Here is a 19,249-nt window from a genome sequence, read left to right on the forward strand (position 1 = left end):
GAATGTATGCTACTTACCATTACTGTAGTCATCAGTTTGACAGCTAGATGGAAGCAAACTAAGCTTTTCTTCCTTGTTTTGATGGCTGCCTCAGGAAAGAGAGAATACACTGCTGACAGGCAAAGCTGGAGCAGACCCACAGTGATAAACTGTTAGCTGGCTTCCCAGGTGTACAGGGGGAGGTGGAAGTGGCTGTGCTGCAGGAGGAAGTGGTGTTACACTGGAACATGCTGAGGGAAAGGCTGAAGGTGGAACTGGTTCAGACAGAGAAGAGCAGGAGTGACTTCCAGTCTAGTCCTTAGGATAGTTGGCTTTATATGTGTGCACAGGGTTCACAAAGGGCAGTAATTGTAACATTTGTCACAGCTGGAGCTGTTTTTTAGAGGCTGATAGTCTTGAGGAAGAAATTTGGTACTTGCTGTTCTTGGCCTTTCTTGTTGTAACAGTTTGTGCTGTTGTAGAAGGCAAGGAGGCTTACCTGCTCCATGTGCTGGCTTAGTGTTCACAGCTTCAGGGGGGGAAAACACCAACAGGAAAACCTGGTTTGGTTTGCTTCCATCATCACTTAGGACATAAAGACAAAGCAGTAAAAGGAACAAGTGAAGAGATTTATTTTTGGACAGGGCCTTACTTCTGACTAAAGTGACTTACTGTTTAAAAGCAAACTGCTCCCTTGCCATGGCTTTCAGGTGCTGGAACTCACTAAGCTACTGCTTTTTCTAATCAAAGTAGTGATTTCCCATTGTGTAGCTTTATAGATCTGGACTTAGATTCTAAATAATATATGTAGACTTAAGAACATTTAAACATCATCCTTCAACTTACAAATACTAATGGCACTGTGCTCTGATCATACAGTGATGCTTTAATATGTACTTGAAGCTCATAACCCATGATCATGAATATTTCTTTTTTAAGAATTAAATACATCTTCTGAGATTTAACGGAATTTTTTCTTCAAATACCAGTCCCATGCAGAGATGCTCAGAGCACTCAGATGGAACACAGGGAAAAATGAACATCAAAAGAAAATCTGTGTGATCTATCTCTATTACATGAGTTTAGGTTTTCTCTTAGCTGCTGTACTGACCATACTTGATGAAAAATAAGGTATCAAGTTGGAGTTAAACAGCAGATGCTTAGGTAAAATTATGCTTAACCTTCCAGAGTACTTTACTATTAACTTGTTATGTCCTTCTAGGAAGGAGCAAAGTGTGAAGTTCCCTGAAGACTTTTCAATTAACCTTCCTAATCTCCTGAAATTCATTTTACATCATTCAAGTCCTTCTCCATCAGAGCCCTGTACCAAAGAATGCCTACATAAAGAGTCAGTTCTACAGCAAGGACACATCTCACACTTGGAGAGAGAAATTCAGAAGTTGAGATCAGAAATCAGTGCCCTTCATCAGGCCCATGACCAGCTTGAAGCACAGCTCTCTGAAGCCAGGAGAGAGGAACAGAGACTGCAGCAGCAAAAACACACACTGGAAAAGCAGCACAAGACTCTGCAGCTCCACAGTGAGCAATTACAGGCCACATATGACCAGAAGAATCAAGAATTATTAGAAATGGCTGAAAAGCTTCAAGAATTAGCTGATGCATCAGAAAACCTCCTTAAAGAAAATGCTTTATTGAGAATTCTGGTGGCATCAAGAGGAGGAAAGCTACAGAGCAAAGATGAAATTGAAGAACCCCTTCAATCTGAGCAAACACTTTCTGAAGATAATGATATATCACTTTCAACAGCTACTGCTGCTTTAGAGGAAAAAAGGATTGATAATATTGATACCATAGAGACAGAGCACAGTAGTGGAAATAGGACAGAATAATTGCTTACACAAAGTCAACTGATGCAGTATTGGGTAGGTATTTATGCAAATTTTATTGACATTCATTGTAAATAAAGACTTCCCCCCACATGATCTAGAAAAAGAAAAATCAAATGGAATATTTTTGTATACTTGAACAACTTATTAGATACCCCATCTTAAGAGAAGAGGAGAATGGAAAACACTTTTCTGCACTTTACTATTGCACTAACTTGCAAACACCTGTCCATTTAAATGAAAGATACTGGTTTGTAGGGGCAGCAGCGTGCAGCACCTCTGACTAAGGACCAGTTAGTTTTCACTGGCTTCTCTTACAGCTGCTAGAAAGGAAATCAGACCTTTGATTTATACTTTTCCATAATTTCTGAAATTTGCCCTTTACACTGCATTCTCTTTGCTGAATTAAAATAGATACTTTATCTGTGTAATCAGTAAACTTCAATGGACAAAGTCATCTTGCTACAACTGTTCTGTTCTCAAACTTCAGCACTTTGTATCACTTTTGTATACTGGTATTCTGATTGTCTGGAAAACACAAGAGCCATGTGTGAACTGTTCTCTACTGAAAACTAGAGGAAGTCTTACTGAATGAATCCTTTTTTTCTTTGCTTTTTGGAGGTCTCAAATACAGCTATTTAAGTGGACTGGTCTGACTATACATGCAGGTCTCTTGAGAGCAGTGTTTTTAAAAGCATGTGTCAGGGTAAGAACATTATCAGCTGTACCCCATATGTTGTACTCAAGAGGCAACAGCAGGAGCTTTTTACTACTGAGAGCAATTTTTTGCTTCAAATTACAGCTTTGAATTTTAAAAAGGCAAATGTAGCACTAACAAAGCAATTCAACATCTTAGTGTAGAAGAAGGGGACAACTTTTTGTCTAGGCCATTCTTGCCTTGCATATGGTTGAAATTCTCAAGCAAGCTTGCTAGGCCTTAAGTTATTCCATATGTACAAGTACAAGAAGCAAGTCTAATGCTTCCTCTGGAGCTGAATTAAGGCTAGGCAATTAAGTGTTTAAAAACATCAGTATGCAAAGGAGGCCATGTATAAAGTAATAGAAAACAGGCCAGTGACCTCAAAGCATATGTCCCTACAGGAAGAATTTTAGAATACATAAGCTGCCTGTGGCTGCTCAGTGTTGTTCCTTCTTCTCTCCCCAAACCTTTGCAGTCCAGAACTTCCCATTTAACACCTTTTTACAGTTCCTATAGCTGAACTCCAGCACAGAGCAGGAAATGTGTTATCTCGAAGGACTTGGCCATTGCTTGCTAAAAACTTCTACAAACTGACCAGCAATAACTCTTGCCCCTGTCAACAGTAGAAAAGACTGAAACTTCTCCTGTTGTAGTACAGTTCCATCAAAAGTTATATACAAGATGCATTAACTGAATTCTAGAGTTGTCTGGCTGTATGTATTACAAAATGCCTTTTTTTAACAGGCTGTTAACGTACACTCTAAGTACACAAACCATTGTTCTAGGAAGAATTTATACTAGTTGCACTTAAGCCAGTTCTGCTAAGTAACCACTAAGCAGTTTCAGCACACAGACCTATGGAAGACAGAAGCCTACTCTACTGCCATTTCAAACACCTGGAAACCATCTGGACTTTCCCTGAGGGTTCAGTATCCATCATAAGTTCCCAGGCTGGAACCCATCAAAATGGCAGTTTCCTAGCAGTAGCTACACATAGAGAACTCAGTTCTAGCAGCCAAAAATTTAACCAACATAGCTGCAGCTAAAGCAAGTTTTCCTTTCTTGCTCCTGTGTTTCCTACTTCAGCATATTACTGAAGGCTTATCCCTTCTTTTTAAATGAAGTACTCTGCATCAGTCCAGTAAACTGTTCAAAGGAGGAGCTCTGGCTGCACACTCCATCTAGGAGCAGAAGCAAGCTGGAACTGCAGATGTGGTTTGGAAGGTCTGGAGTCCCATCCATGGTAGTGGTTCAGGAGTCCCTGTGTATTATATACAGTTGCATCATATGCTACAGAACACAAAGCAAGAAGTTTCTGGCAGCCTGTTTACAGTTAGTTCACAGTTGCAAAGTAGTTCACATTACAGTAGTAGCTCCATCAAAATAGGCTCAGCTGAACATTCAAGTAACAAAATACAGTAGTAGTCTCTTCACACCAGTATATCCCTGTGCCCATTGCCGGCAATGGACATTGCACCAGGCCAGTCAGCTCCTGCCACAGAGGAATTAGGATACACAGCTGATGCAAAATGCAGCTTCTCAGTGCATGCAGTTGCAAACAAAGCTCATTTAATTCTCATCAGGATGTTTTCTGATGAGTACTGTGCAGGAGACCAGGTTCTTCACAGTATTGAGATGCTTCTGCTGGTTACACGTCATGATCACAGCCCACCTGCAGGTGTTGCTCTGAGTTAGCTGTGTGCTTCTGGGCCATTTGGAGTTAGCTTTGCTTTCCTCTCCACACAGGGTCCTTTAGCAGAGTACTGCACCAGCAGAAAGGGCTCTTTGGTTTCTCCCTCACCCACAATGCTTTCCTCATCCTCAGACTGGCTGAGCTTCTGCAGGCGCAGGTAGCACCAGCAGCCCAGAATCAGCGCTCCCAGAGCCGCAATAGCGATCAGGGTCACGATGACAGTCACCACTCCCGTGCTGGGGCTGTGATCTGTGATGGACATGGCCAATAGTTCAGGCTCTGCTCTTCTCCAGGAGATTTTTCTGTCCTAAATATCAGTCTTGATGCATCTTCAAACTCCTGCAGGTTTAAAAATAAATAATGAATTTGTGCAGTTCTACTGCATTCAGCAATATTATATTCATGGCTGGTATTGTCCACAAGGGCATGTGAGCCTCTTGCACTCCAGTGCTTTATGCTGCTTCATCACAGAATCACAGAATTATGTTTTGGCTTCTGACATGCTTGAGATAGCACATGGTCAGCCTACCAAGAGGTAACAATTTTCACTAGGAGGTACAAGACAAGACTGAAAGCTCTACGGAATTATGATTTAGCACAGGGAGATTCAAGACTGTTCATACAAATGCTGTATCACAAGTGAAATCTCAAATCTGTGACTTGATAGCAATTCAGCTACGTTTAGTTTTCCTCAAGGAATCCTACAGAAACAGTACATTTGAGTGTCTGGCCTTTTTTAAAATTTAATTTACAAACATCCTTCTTATATACTAACAATTCCAGGACTGGTAAGCTAATTGTGAAGGTAATTGCAGTGCTAATGCATTACTATAAGTCTGTCTATAACACTGATCTACTTACAAGGGCTGGGTACATGGTAATTAATTGTTTGTTCATTGAGCACATAAAACATCTGTTGCTATTTTCATAAAAAGCAGGTAGAGCTGTATTTAAAACTAACAAAGCACAATGGAAGCTTCTGCTCCTCTTAGTGGCTTTAAAACCACAAGAGAAACATAGTCCATTAGGACTGCAGCTGGAATTGGGAGAGAGGCAGCAGCAGGAAACTGGAAGAGCTCCAAGACTTCCTTAGTTTGCTGTACTGTTTGCAGGAAAAAATATACAGGTAAATGTCTTTTGTTACTTCTTCCAAATTCCCAACCCTGTTTTTAAAAGTCATGTGAGCCTTGTCTTTAGTTTCAAAGTTACTGTTTATAAAGATGATAGCTTCACTTTCCTTCCTTCAACTAGGACATAAAAGGTAATGAATGAATAACGTGCTTCTTTCCTATTACCCTAGCTCTTCAACAAAACACAAACTCATGCAAGACTATAGTAGAGACCAGACCAGTCTTAGCCAGGAACATCTCTTACCTCAGTACTACTGTAAAAATCAGGTTAGGGCTCAATGCTGCCATTTCAGGTACAAAAGGTGCAGTCCTTAGAGGCTCTAAGGCCAGCTCCAAGTGCACATGTGCCTGTCTCTGGACCTGTTCCACTGACTGGCAGTAACTGGAGTCTCTTCTGGCTGCTGTCTGATGAGGGCCACATACACTTATCCAGGAAAGGCTCCTCCTCACCATCACTGCTGTGCAAGTACAGCATCTTCATACAAAAACCCCTCAGGAGTCAGTCCCACTGGGTCACAGAGAGTGACACCCACCTGCACCAAGTCTCACCTGCATTTCAACACAAGTCAAGGCAGTTACAGTGCAGGATCCTTACCAAGACAACTCAAGCCAGAGACCAAGTTTGCTCCTCGACGTGTCATAGAATAACAGATCCATGCGTATCACCATTTCAGCAAGGACACCACTACAGAGTTTAGCAGGTGCCATTAGAATCCAGTGTCACATAGCTTGCAGACACTCTGGTTACATTTCCAGCCCTGTAAACTACAGTAATCAATAGCTTGTAGTGTATCTGATACAACCAGCCAAGTTCTGCAGACTCAGTTTTGCCTAAATAGTAAAACCAAACCTGACCACACCACACACCCTCAGCAGAGCTGTGTGCCCACTGCAGCCAGAGAATTCTATGATTTGCAATAATCACCTTGGGTCTGCAATGCTTATTCAACACGGGGTGATCAGCTGAGGGTGATTAAGAGTGACTTTCGTGTAGTTCATTTTCCTCAGGGCATGTCTCAAGAGCAGCACTGTTTGATCCAGCCAAAACAGTACAGCATCACCATAAAAAATAGTTTACATTGCTTCACATGCAGACACTGCACAGCCACACTGAGGCTTCTTTTGCAGCTTGCACTGTTGTGACAGCCCACTGTTCCTCTACAGCACTTTGGGTCAGCACATAGCCTTACATTAAGCAGCTACTGTCACCTAGAAAATAGTTTTCCATAGTGGAAACTATTGCAGATGCTACCCCTCCACCAGTCTGTGACTAGACAGCATCAACCATATAAAGTATGAAACTGTTCACATCACCAGTCTCTCCATCACCAGGATTTTCTGGCAGTCTTGTTTCAGGATGCACAAGATTGATTTATGATGACTTGACAATTTTGAGTCCAACACAGCAATTTACAGATTCCTCTTAAAGACCTTTCTTGGTCAAATCCATAGATTACCTTTAAAATTCTGAATGTTTTCTATTTGATTTAGAATTCAAATAACTTCACCTCTCAATGACAAAGTGCAGGCATCCTTCCTTCAGGCATATCCTCTTCCCACTCAGGGATTTGAGAGCCAGCACCTTATGTAAAGTCAGGTATTAAGCATCTGTACAGATGGCACAAACAACTAGTTAGAAGCGTGTGATAGTAGCTTTAGATAGTTTGGAAGCTACGGTGTTGTTGCTAGCTCACACTGCTGTTTTTCTGGCTTTAAGTCATTGTACAGCAAGAACTAAAGCTCTCCTGCAGTCTTAGCACAGTACATTTGCATGTTGGAACTATATTAGCAAGATCTTCTGGAGAAGCCTTGGGATTGTGTTGTTTTCTGGACACACAACTCCAACCTTGCAACCATTCTTTCCACCAGCAACTAACTGGAATCCAGATTAAGCTGTCTCTGTACTCTCCCTGATAAGGGAAACACTGTATTTTGTAGATCCCCTTAAATTGATTTAAAGGCCACAAATTGTTCAGACTCACTTTCCCCTTAAAGCCTACCTGAGCTAAAAAGCCCCTCTGAGCATGCCAGGAGCAGCACTCCCTTTGTTCATCACTTAGAGGCTGTAAATTTCTCATCTTCAAAGGGATTGCCATCACCATCCATATATTTGGTAGCACTTGTAGAGCTATGTCCCTTCCCACCACACTTGCTATCAAATCAAGCATCTAAGCATATTTACTCATTAGCAAGATTAGTCAGATGACTGGTGTGAACTGCAAATAGCCTATTTTAGTTCTTACAGCAATCAAGCAGTGAAAACATCAGCTAGAAACCATTTTTCCATAATTAACTTGCTTTTCTTTTTTGCAGCTTCTACTCAGAAATTCATTTGTGAAGTTTTATTATCCAATTCAGAAGCTCTAACTAAAGGACAAACAGAAAGGCAGTCAGAACTGCAGAAAGCTGCAAGGGGACAAATGCAGTGCAAGACTGAAATTAGTTCCTAAACCAAGTTTTTCATTAGTACAGGCATTATGCTGCTAAGGTCACTATTTTTAATGCCCACAGGCATGTTTCACTGCTACCATCCAAGCCAAAGCTGTAGGGAGAGGCTTCAAAAGCAAGTTTACAATAGTTCACCAGATATACTGAAGTCCTCATCAAGTAGTTATGTTCAAGGTTCAAGTATTAAGTATTTTGGCTTTTTTTTTTTTTTTTTTTGGGGGGGGGGGGTGGCAGGAAGGGGAGGAGGTGGAAACTACTGTATTATAGTATTCCACCTAAAGTAAGTTAAATGGGGCACAGTAAAGAAGTGAGAATAAAACTATCAGAGTGACCTTCAGCCTAATTTTTTTTAAAGAATCAGAACTGTTTCCTTAAAAAGCCTCCAACAACAGCTTCTAAATCAATGTGCTTCTAATTGTGAAAAATGCCTTCTCCTGCTTCTCTAGTAAAATCCCTCTAGAGGAATGCTGCATACCCATCACAGTAACACACTTCCTGCCAATGGAAGACAAGGGGAGAACCCACTGGCAAGATCAGTGCTGTACATTTACCACGGGCACACAAGTGTGTATAGCACCCACACTACCCATAGAAAGCAAGGGCTTTACAATACAGGAGTGCTCAGGCTTCACCACTTGCACATAAAAAATGGCATCACTGTTATTCCTCATTAACTCCAGTTAATACCACCTCCTTGTGATAATGCCAAGTTACCTTGCACAAGCTGGGGCTTGGCCAGAGGCTATTTTAGAAACAGGGAGCTGTTTAGAAGAAGGTTTCAATGCAAATCATCTCTTCCCACCCTTACTATAGTTTTGATGAGGAATAGAAGAAAGGAGCTTTTCTGTGGCTAATTAGCTGTGGACAGAATTCCAAGAACTTAGCATTCAAGCAATTGTTAGAACAAAAGCCAATACCTATCAGCATTGGCTGGAACAGCAGTTAGTTCCCACGTGAGGTGTAGTGGTACCTTCGACTTAATCAAGAGTCACTTTTAAAGCTTTGCACCAAGCTAAACCACACAGAAGTTGGTCGTTTACGGAAGACAGCAAGATGGAGAGATGAGAGAGCAGTAGTCTAAGATGTTTTCCAGACATGACAACAACTGAAAGAGCAGACAGACTCTCAGCAGCACAGTAAGTGGAGGAGGTTTATGCTGTAACTGCCTGTCAGGCATGTCAGCCAGTTAATGCAGAACTGGAAACAGGCTTACAGTGTTAAGACCATGTTGACTTCAGAGGCAATTGCATGGCTGGTAAAACATCTGTCAGAGTCCAGATTTTTATCTGTCAGTGTCACGTCCACATGGTTCTCTAATGAAAAGTCTGTCCTGACATGGTAAGAGTAATTTCTGACATTCCATTACCAGAAGTATTATGTTGCATATATCCCCTGGCATAGCTTAATTCTTGATATATTAAAAAATTACTGAGATGCCAACATTAAGTTTGCTCATAAAACCAGGTTTTTTTTAATTTAGATTCAAGGTAGCTCTCCAAATGTGTAATTTTGGGGTTTTTTTAAATGGCTTTGTGTAACAGCAGCTACACACAGCACCTGATGTTTCTGACAGTCAAACCATTTTTATACACAGCTCAACTCTTTAGACAGCAAGTATGCCAGGAGTCAGTCACATACCTGCAGGAAGCAGCTCTGGCTAGGAGTCCTCTATGCACACGGTTTCTGAATCACCTTATTAAAGGCGAAGGTCACACTGGTTTTGGATCTTGTCTGGCAAGTCTTCCTTCTTGCTCTTCCCCTGTGGAGAGTGATCACATTGGTCTCTAGCTGCTCTGCATCCTGAGTGCCTTTCACTTTTAGCTTTCCAGTGACATAATCACGTTTAACTACTAACCAGTCTGGCACAAGCTGTCAGGGAAAGATCCCTTACTGTTTCACCTACCTGCTAATCAAGGTAACAGTCTCACAAGTGGTTTCAAGTTCTTTAGGTTTTATTCAAAAGCAATTTCTACTGACAAGTGTAATGTCTACACCTACACTTATGTCAGGAAAAGGAAGAGCACGAGACGCCACGGTACACTGCAGATACTCAGAGGAAGGAACAAGACTCAGTTTGAGCAACTTGCGTTACCGAAAACTCCCGGATTATCATTGCAAAGGTCGCTTTGGACATAACCCTGCAGCACGTACCGAACTCCTCGCACTGGGCGAGCAGGGACGAGCCTCTCCAGCCGAGAGGAGCCCGGCGCCCACCCCGAGCAGGCGCCGACGATCCGTGAGGCATCGCCTTGTGACTGCAGCACGGCAGGGCGGCTGCAAAGCGCCGGGAGACGGGGCCGAGCCCCGGGCGAGGCAGCGCGGGCCGGGGGAGCCCCGAGTCACCCACGGGGCCCACGCGAGGCCTGCGGGGCGCTCAGCACCGCTCAGAACCCGGCAGGGCCGGGCGCGGACACAAAGAGCGAGAAGGGGCGGCCCCGACCCAGGGCGGGGGAACTCGGGGGGAACTCTGGCGGCCCCGACCCGGGTCCCTGCCCACCTCACCGACCCCCCGCCCCGGCTCACAGCACGGCGAGCCCGCCCACCTCCGCCCCGCAAGGAACCGAGCCGCGCCTCCCCCGCCCCCGGACCGCTCGCCCGCGGCCACCATCCCGCAGCAGCCCCACGCACCCGCCAGCCTCGCCGCGGCCGCTCCTTCCCCGCCCGCGCCTCCGCCTTATAGCAGGGGCCGGGCGGCGCCGCGCGGCACCAATCGGGGCCCGGGCAGCAACAGCTGACGGGCGGGGCGCCCGCGGCCCTTCCCTCCCTTTCCGTGACAGCTGCCGTGGGTCCCGCCCCGCGCCGCGAGGGGTGAGGATGGAATCACAGAAGAGAATCACAGAGTCGGAGAATCATAGAGGCATGGAATTGTGGAATCATCGAGGTTGGAAAAGATCTTTAATACTGCGCAGTCGAACCGTCAATCCAGCACCATCAGAATCACCCCAAAATCTCTAAACCACATCAGCCAGCGCCACATCCAGACGCCTCTTAAACACCATCGGGGATAGTGCCGCCACCACCGCCCTGGGCAACCTGTTCCATTGCCTGGCTACCCGAACAGCCGCCGTATCAGCTTAAAGCCATTTCCTCTGCTCCCCTCACTGTGGGCACGGCAGAAGAGAGCGGCCCCCAGCCCACTATAACCTCCTTTCAGGCAGTTGTAGAGAGTGATGAGGTCCATCCGGAATCTCTTCGGGACTGTACAAACCCAGCTCCCACAGCCACTTTCCATAGGACATGTTTTCCAGACGTTGCTTGGTGGGTCTCGGGGCCGGCGGCCCGCGGAAGGCTGAAGGGCTCCCTTGAATGGCCGCGCTCCTTCCCCGCGGCGGCTCAGCCCTCAGCCCTCAGCCCTGAGCCCCGCGCGGCATCAAGGCGAGGGCGTGAGGGCACAGCCGCTCCCGCCAGGCACTGAGGGCGTTGGACGTCGCTGACCCAGCCCCAGCGCTCTTCTCGCCATCCCCCCCGCGCTAAAAGCCCTCAGACACCTCTGTGATCCCTCAAGAGGCGCCTTCTGGTTTCACCGGGCAGCAACAGGACGGGGCGCTGTTAGCGGAGGCCACGCCTGAGCCGCCGCAGTGTTGGTGGCGCCGAGAGCCCGGCCAGCCCTCGTTCCGTGGCCCCGAGCAGACCGCGCCGGCCTCCCTGAGGGCGTCTGCCTCAAACCTGCAGAAAGGTCGCAGTCCCACTATACCAGCTTTACTCCGTAGTTCATGCCATGGTGCTGCAGTTAGGAAATTCCCCAATACAGGGATTTGTCACCCTTCGGCTGAAGTTGGTCGTTACTGGAGTGAAAAAGAATATCGCGACTTCTCTGATGGGGTATAGTTAGTGGTAACAGAGATCCCAACTTGTTTGAGGCTCCTCTGAAGTCTGGCAGAATGAGTTTTGAGGGAATAGAAGATCAAGTTTGGAAGTCACAATAACTTACAGAAAAACTTGTTTTCCACACAGTTTATAACGTGGTTTAACTTCAGTCAGCAAACAAGCTTCCGATTTGCAGGATGGGGGAAAGAATCAGATGACTTCATTTTTTTATTCTCTTTTAATTATCAACCCTGCTTTCAAGGAAGATTGAAAACATAGCCCTACACTAGCTACTGCTACTATGAAGAAAACTCACTCAATTCTAACCAAAGCCAGCATGACTGCAAAATTTTCTATGGGGTAAAACGAATTTTTCCTTCCTTAAATGCAGTGTCCACCATAAGCATGAAACAAGGTGCATGGTCTCTTTCCATTCTCGTTCACTGGAAAGCTAAATATGGCCCAGTACCCCCATGGATGTGTCGCCTCCTCTACTTGCTCTCTAAGCCATCCAGACACAAGTCATCCTTTGCCTGGGAGCTGTACAGCCCCGTTAGATATGTTGGTGTGTCAGGAGACCTTCCTAAGATGACAGGTAACTCTGGACTGTTCTCAAATCCCATCTAGCCAGTTTACAGCATTAGTAGAGCAGCTGTTTCATGGTATACACTGACCCAAGCACACCATCGTGTATTTTGGTTAATCAGAAATGTATGGTGGCATGGCATATCTGAGATACCACAGCCAGGTAAGAACATTTTTATAGAAGTCATTGTTTAATGTAAGAATAATGGTTTAAGCTTTGGATCTAATAAGTGTAGTGCAGCATCCGTTTGTACTGTCTTTATGACTGAACTACCACAGAAAATATGATAAAACACTACTAAACCTTAAAAGCTCATAATCTTTTTTGAAAGAAGGGTAAGAGTAAGCAGACACTGTTTACTTCCCCTGTTGGTAGCTAATGGTCTGAATAGTCTGGCAAAGTACCATTGGCCATGGCTGTAACCTTCTGTGAGGGAAGCAGATGCAGAGGTAGACTTTGGGCCAGTAATTTACTAAGATATCTAAATCCCATTTTGTTACTTGAATCTCCCCAGAGATGCCTGCTGTACTTACATAACCATGGATGGAGTCTCCACGGTATGTAAGTGTCCCAATCCATTCCAGGGAGAAGGGTCATGCCCTTTTGTACAAAAATCATGAATGCAATTATGACAAAGCTGACTGGTAAAAGCCATCCAATAATAGCACAGCCTTAAGAGAAGAAGACTGGAAATCTCTTTTGGTATAATTTGAAAACTTTTTGCCTTTGAGAAAGTTTTAATAGTCATTTTGTATCTCATATTTAGTAAATGGCATGGAGAACAAAGTGGGTTCATTCACATCAGTTTCTTATCTTTGAAAATGAGCTGCTTTCTCTGTGCAGGCTTGGATGGGAAATTTCCAGTCTGTTGTGGAGAAAGTACAGGGCTGTTAATCCTTCAAAATTCCTTTAAAAGCTCCTCTTACTTTGTCTCCTTCACCCATCCCCAGTTAACATTTAAGGCTTTTAGCAGGGGCAAGGGTCTAATGATCTCAGATCCACACCTGGGGAGCAAAGAACCCACTGTCTGCAAAGAACAGGAGCTGCTGAAGCAAGCTCAGTTAAAGCCATTGAGTAATATGATCTTCAGCTGTGCTAAGGATGAAAAAATTAAGAGTTTTCTCTCATTTATTTGCTCCTTACCTAATGTACAACTAATGTACAACTGTAAACATGCAACATGCTACTACAGGGGATATTTTTCTCTTCCTTGGAGAAGAATTACAAGTTTATCGATAATACAATTTCTTCCTCAATATTCATAACTTACATAAAGAGATTTGACACTTTTCTGAATTTATGCTGTCATTTAAAGCACACCCTTCTGCTTTGATGTTTTCATATCACAAGCACTCAAGAGTTTAAAGCATTACATGTGCTTATAGATTTCACTGGGAATTATCCACAGAACAAGTCTGGGGTCACTTGTGGTTGCCACTGTGACAGCTACTCTGACCCAAGCATAGTTTCCAGCAGTGTCTGTTTTAAGTGTTACTAATTATAGAGATTCTTTGTTTCTCTTCAGGGACTATACCACTGTCAGAGAAATAAATGACTAGATTGTGATATGCCTGTATTTTTTTTTGTTAGAAATAAATTGTTTCCATTGTTGCAAATTTATATCACGCACTCCTTGTCTGCTAATGTGGCTATTTTAAAAGTACTTGTTTTTGCAGTTTCCTTCTGTCAGTTATATCCTGTGCCCTCTGAGTATATTCTTTGTATATTCATTATGCTTAAATTTTGAACAATTACTGTCAATATTTGTTCCTTTAATTAGGGGCATATGTTGTATTACTTCTGAGATGGTGGCCAGTAAAATAAATCATCTATTTCTACTCCCTCTATTTCCACTGGGAAACAGAGAATATGCAGCAGATGCATATTACACCCATAATATCTGTTCCATTTCCTGCTGTTCTGTAGCACTCCTTGGTGCAAAATGTGTTCAGGAATCATTGTGCACTCTAGAAAGTTTATCAGGGAAAGAGACCACACAGAACAGTTTTGCAGGTCTGTAGGGGGATTGTTAAAAAGGACAAACTGCTGCTGTCTGTATTTGAGGAGGTGTAAATAACATCTTGCACCTTTACTTACAGTTCACTGGAGAGCACATACACAGAAAATAGGACCAAGCTGACCCTCTCCAGCAACTTGAGCAGGTTTTATATTTTCTTATTTCACCTGGGAAAGAAATGCACAAGAAATTATTAATCCAGCTCTGTGCCTGAAGAGAAATGAAAGTATATGAATAGTTTGTATGGGTCGAAGTTTAATTATTTTTAAGTTTTGCAAAACCTCAGGGTAATACTAAACCAGGATTTGCTTCCTCTACCAGAGTATGCTGTACATGCCCCCAAATCTTTTCTTGCATTCTTCTGCTGTGGAACCCTACCAGCTTTCCTTAGCCTTCTGCTTAAGAAAGCATCTGTTGGGTTTTTTACTCAGCTATTTGTAATTATGGATATGACTCATGAAGTGTAAAAGCACTTTTGAGATTAGTGTGAGAATAGCCTCACCGTATATCTGAAGAGTAGAATCACTCCACGTCTGCATTAGTGCTAGGAACACCCACCATAGCTATTTAAAAGAAAACCCTCAGAAGATAGATGGTTTTTATATGACAGCATAATTGAATGATGCATTCTCTAATTCTGATTAGCGCTGTAAGTGGTACTTCATGATGAGAGACTGGGAATCCAGGCCAGGGAAAATGGATTGTTTAAAAGCCATCTGAGCATAAGCTTTAATTTAGGATTCTGAAGGCTGAAGCCCTTTTTTGGCATAGAACCTAAGTTGGGACAAGAGGTGTTTCTGCTTGGATGCCTTGCATTGTGCCCTGAAAATACAGCTTTTATATGTAACTCCATAGATGATAAAAGGTGAAAACAGTGCTATGCATCATATTCACAATGAAAAGGATAATCTTTATTTTGCTGCAGTACTAGGAGGTAGCTGCAGCTATATCCTATTCACTTCCACGGCTTTAAAATATGTAAAAATATGAATTTGCTGTGTTGAACATCTTAGTCTCATGCTTTGGAGACTGTTTTTGTACTTGAAAACTGATGAACAAGGTACAAAGCATTTCCTTTGTGCAGCAGTTATTTCTAAAGTTCTCTGCCAGAGTTGGAAGCCTACTGAGGACAGACATCTGGAGAGTGCCAGCATCTCAGGCTCACTCCATGGATCTGGGTGCAGTCAGGTCCCCATCCCTCCAGGTTATTACTTAACATCCAACAGTCATTTTAAAACATGTTCTTTTAAATTGAGAACAGACAGCTTTTAGCAAAATCAAATGTTGCTCTGTAATTAGGCTGCAGGCCCAATCTGCAGGAGACAGGAGAAGGGATGGTTTCCTAGTTAAAGATTTGGCAGTGGAACAAACTTCACTTTGCAGGAACAGTGTTTGCTTGGCACTATAGGTAACTCTGTTATGCTGAAGAACAGATTCCTTGATATACATTTGGAAAGCACATCTGTTAGAGTGGTTCAGCATTTCCTGCAATTTAACTTTGCCACAAAGAGATTTGCAACAAGACTGGAAGCAGAGGCTAGAAGTTTTTATTTTCATTCCTTCTCTCATCCACGGATAAAACCCCACATATTTTATGTTCCTGTGTGTAGCAGCCTTTTCCTACTCTGGATGAACTTAGAATGCTCTTATTTCCTTCTGTCATCAGTAGTGTGGCCCAGAATATGTTTTTCCTTTGGCAAAGCAATCTCTTAGGACAAACAGTCTGCAATCAGCTTCTGACTGGTTTCTTAGTAGGAGCTGAACAGCTGCAAAAATGGAAGATTAGATAAGCACGAGCTTAGCAACCTTCGTAGCCTGCAGATAGTCCAGAGGAGCAGGGACCAAAATAGAAAAATTGTCTTTAAAAATGACATTGCTGACCATTATGTGTGTGGTTGGATTTTTTGTTTATTTTATGAAGAAACATTTAATGAAAAATTGAGTGATTTAGTGACTTTCTGGAAGAGTTGGTCACGCGAATTAGTTTTATTAAGTAACTTCTTTCTTCCAGGTATTAAAAAATCCAATTGTAAAGAAGGCTTTAGTGTTTCTGTATGGATCTTGTTAGGCCTTGGCCAATTTGGAGATATGGATAAGTAAGTACTCTATCCTGTATATTAGAACTGAAGCTTTCTTTTTCAGGTTTATCATTTTAAGTGAATTTGACAAATAAACAAAAAGTGGCTCTGAACCAGATTTTTAGCCCTCTCCTTGTTTACTGTTTCCCCTACTGGAGCCATGTTTCCTGTCTCCAAGACATGTATTGGATGTGTTAGCTGGGGAAACCCAAAGAAAATCTGTTTAGGTTGCAAATTTGTGTGTTTCCAACATTCAGATTGGAGTAGGATTGTTTTGAGACTGAGTAGGCAAACGTTTAGTAACTTCTTCACAGTCTTATTAGACTTTATCACCATAGTCCTGCTTTTTACAGCAAGTGCTTCCTGAAACTGTGTAAGAGCAGTGACACAAATCAGTGTCCCCCAGTGCATTGCATTTTCTGTGACAGATTGCATTGCAGTGAAAATCTCTCCTGATAAAGCCTTGTTTGAACCTTTCCTGCCTTAGCAAAGAGAAAAAGAAATCCCTTGTTATCTCAATATTTGTGCCAATTTGCCTGACTTAGCTTTGAATTTTAGGAGCACTTCTGCAAACAAATCACAGGAAACAGCTCAAACTGGAAGTGTCAGCTCTTGGGGAAACCAGAAAACACTACATGGCTGATACCTTCCCAAATGAAACATTTGCTACTGCATTTTAGGATGCACTGCCTGGTGCTGACAGAGAGGGTAGGGATGGTTTAGAGACAAAATGGGGGTTTGAGTGATGTAAAAGGGGAAGATGGAAATAATCTGAAAAACTGATCCCAAACTGACAAATCAACTCAGACAGCTTCATCTAGTCTTTTGATAACTCTGGTCATCATATTTTCCTGCAAGTTTCCTGATAAATTTTGCCTGGATGTTGTTTACACCTCCTGTTTTCCTGGGAGTAAACACAACTTATGAAACCCAGGATAGGAATATTGCACCAGAGCAATCAGAACATTTAATATGGGCAATATTTAACACATGAAGGAGCTGTTTTATCTACTAGTAGGGAAATTATTACAGCAGTCTGATTATGAGTAATTGTTTGAGTTGCAATTAAGATATTCAGATTAATTTCCTGAATACCAGCAATTACTCACTATGCTACAAGCTGAGCCATAAGCTGTTCTGATGGTGTTGTTTAAAGGCCTTCACTCTCCTTCAGATTCCTGCAACTTGATCTATCTGTAACTTTCCCCTCTTTTATTTACTTCCATTGTTTCAAGTGTCAAGTAAAGACTTTTTGCTCTTTATTAGGATTAGGTGTACTCTCCCTCTCGATATCTGCAACTGGACATAATTTGGGTTTATTCTGCTACAGTAGCTGCATTATGCTGTGCCAAATCATAAATGTCAGAGTATGTGCTTTTGCTACATTTTAATTGTTGGTAGCATTCTGTGACCAGTTTAGACAGGGGAAGCAGAGATGAAGAGGGTATGAACTGGAAGTTGGTGGTGGTAGAGGATGCCCTGGTCGCTGTGTGAGGATCACATCTCCTGAAGGCCACAAAGCTGCAAGGATCAGAGTTCAGGGTGTGCATCTTGGGAGAGCACTACAGCTAACAACATATGGGAATCCTTAGGGAAGGGGGAGTTTGAAGACCAAGGAATTCAAGGTGTTAACTCTGCATGGTGAGCAGTGCACAAGAGTAGTTTGCAAGTAAAATTTTACATGCTTGTTTCATCAGCTACAATGCCTATTTGAGCAGTGCCAAGTCCCTCCTGGGAGGGCAGAGTTAGGAGTGCCTGTAAACTGTGAGGGGATCAGAACAGTCTTTTCTCTAGTGACCTGGCTGTTTTGTTGACTCAGCTTTTAGAAAATTCTGGTTTTATAAATTTTTATCCTGAGAAATGTGGGTTAAGTTGTATATGTCGAAAGTTCAGTATAAATGTGATTTTTGTGGTGCTTTTGTTTGGAATAGCTCTAGTTTAGAAAACTTTATTGCAGAATTTATGCAGTGGTAAAGCTGTTCCTACAAAACAGTTTACAGTAGCTGTCAGCATCAGATGTTTTCTAGGCACTACATTTGCCACCTAGCAACCACAGTAGGGTAATTGTGCTGCAAGTCATCCATGTGTGGAGTCCTGTCAGATAAAGAGACTCTGCTGCAGGATTACCCACCAGTCATTAGTCATTAATGACAAGATATCTTTCTTACAGTGCAAAGTGCTCTGGAGATTCCCCAGGGTGAATGCACAAGGCTTCAAAACAACTCTGCATTTTTCTGTAAAATAAAACCTATATGGTGGTGAGGTCTCCAGTCAGCAGTTATTCCCTGCAAGGTAACTTTTGTAGGAAATATTTCAATTTTTTTCCTGCATTGCATTTCAGAATTCCAAAACTGGACATGCATATTCTTTGGAGCTTATGTTAATTGCTGTAAGAAATCAGATTCACTGTGCTATGTGGAAAAAGATATAACCCTTTAAATAGAATGACACATTCTTTTTTTCCCTTGTCTGTTCTCTAGATGCTCTTACACCCCATCTGAATACCTGCTCTCCATTTTAGAGACCTCTTTGTTTTTTGAAGAGTCTCATGTCTACTGGACTTTCCTGTGAAGCTTCTCTGCTATTGCTCATTACTGCAGCTGTACTAGTGATGGATATTGTGCACAGCCCAGACTGTCCAGAGTCAGACACTGTGGCTGTTCCCGTTTTGGCAGCTGGCCATGGCACTGGCTGAGTGCTGGCAAGGACAACAGGCTGCACTGGGGCTTGTGGGATATTGCAAATTGAGTAACAGCACTTGGAGTGAATGCTGCTGCTGGGAGAGCAGTTACTGAGGAGCACAGGGCAATTCCCTTAGTTCCTTTAGTCCTCTGAATAGTCTGAGACTCCATGGTAAGAATACTAGCAAGAAAAACAGAGAGCAAGCAATCTGGAGGACAAGAAAAATGCTTTAAAAGCTAAAGGAGAATACAGAGCCCTGGGAGGCAGTGTGAGTATCACCCC

General features: G+C 43.0%; 2 protein-coding genes and 1 long non-coding RNA gene across 5 annotated transcripts in view; 2 read left to right on the forward strand and 1 right to left on the reverse strand.

Annotated features, from left to right (window-relative positions):
• The window catches only part of TXNDC11 (thioredoxin domain containing 11), a 30,129-nt gene extending 27,039 nt beyond the window's left edge, over positions 1-3,090 (forward strand). For both annotated transcript variants that reach the window (XM_074553149.1, XM_074553150.1), the window contains one exon: positions 1,202-3,090. In XM_074553149.1, coding sequence (XP_074409250.1) covers positions 1,202-1,829 — 628 coding nt within the window. In that variant the 3' untranslated portion in view covers positions 1,830-3,090. The remainder of the gene's footprint in view (positions 1-1,201) is intronic.
• On the reverse strand, positions 2,364-10,582 carry LOC113459370 (stannin). 2 transcript variants are annotated; one of them, XM_074553151.1, is made up of 3 exons: positions 10,426-10,582; positions 9,436-9,556; positions 2,364-4,558 (listed from the first exon to the last, which is right to left on the reverse strand). In XM_074553151.1, the coding sequence occupies exon 3, from the start codon at positions 4,479-4,481 to the stop codon at positions 4,218-4,220; it is 264 nt and encodes an 87-aa protein (XP_074409252.1). In that variant the 5' UTR covers positions 4,482-4,558; positions 9,436-9,556; positions 10,426-10,582; the 3' UTR covers positions 2,364-4,217. The 2 variants fall into 2 exon arrangements, with proteins under 2 accessions (XP_074409252.1, XP_074409253.1); XM_074553152.1 differs by lacking the exon at positions 10,426-10,582 and adding an exon at positions 9,949-10,316.
• On the forward strand, positions 10,431-18,557 carry LOC141731043 (uncharacterized). The gene is made up of 4 exons (XR_012582947.1): positions 10,431-12,352; positions 14,290-14,352; positions 16,219-16,303; positions 16,844-18,557. It is a non-coding gene; the product is annotated as an uncharacterized LOC141731043 (long non-coding RNA).
• Positions 18,558-19,249: the final 692 nt, after the last annotated feature.

This window comes from Zonotrichia albicollis, chromosome 16 (genome assembly GCF_047830755.1).
Source record: "Zonotrichia albicollis isolate bZonAlb1 chromosome 16, bZonAlb1.hap1, whole genome shotgun sequence".
Classification (NCBI taxonomy): Eukaryota; Metazoa; Chordata; class Aves; order Passeriformes; family Passerellidae; genus Zonotrichia; species Zonotrichia albicollis.

Excerpts from the sequence above, each read along its gene's own strand:
- LOC113459370 (XM_074553151.1), bottom strand. The coding sequence starts at position 4,481 with ATGTCCATCACAGATCACAGCCCCAGCACGGGAGTGGTGACTGTCATC.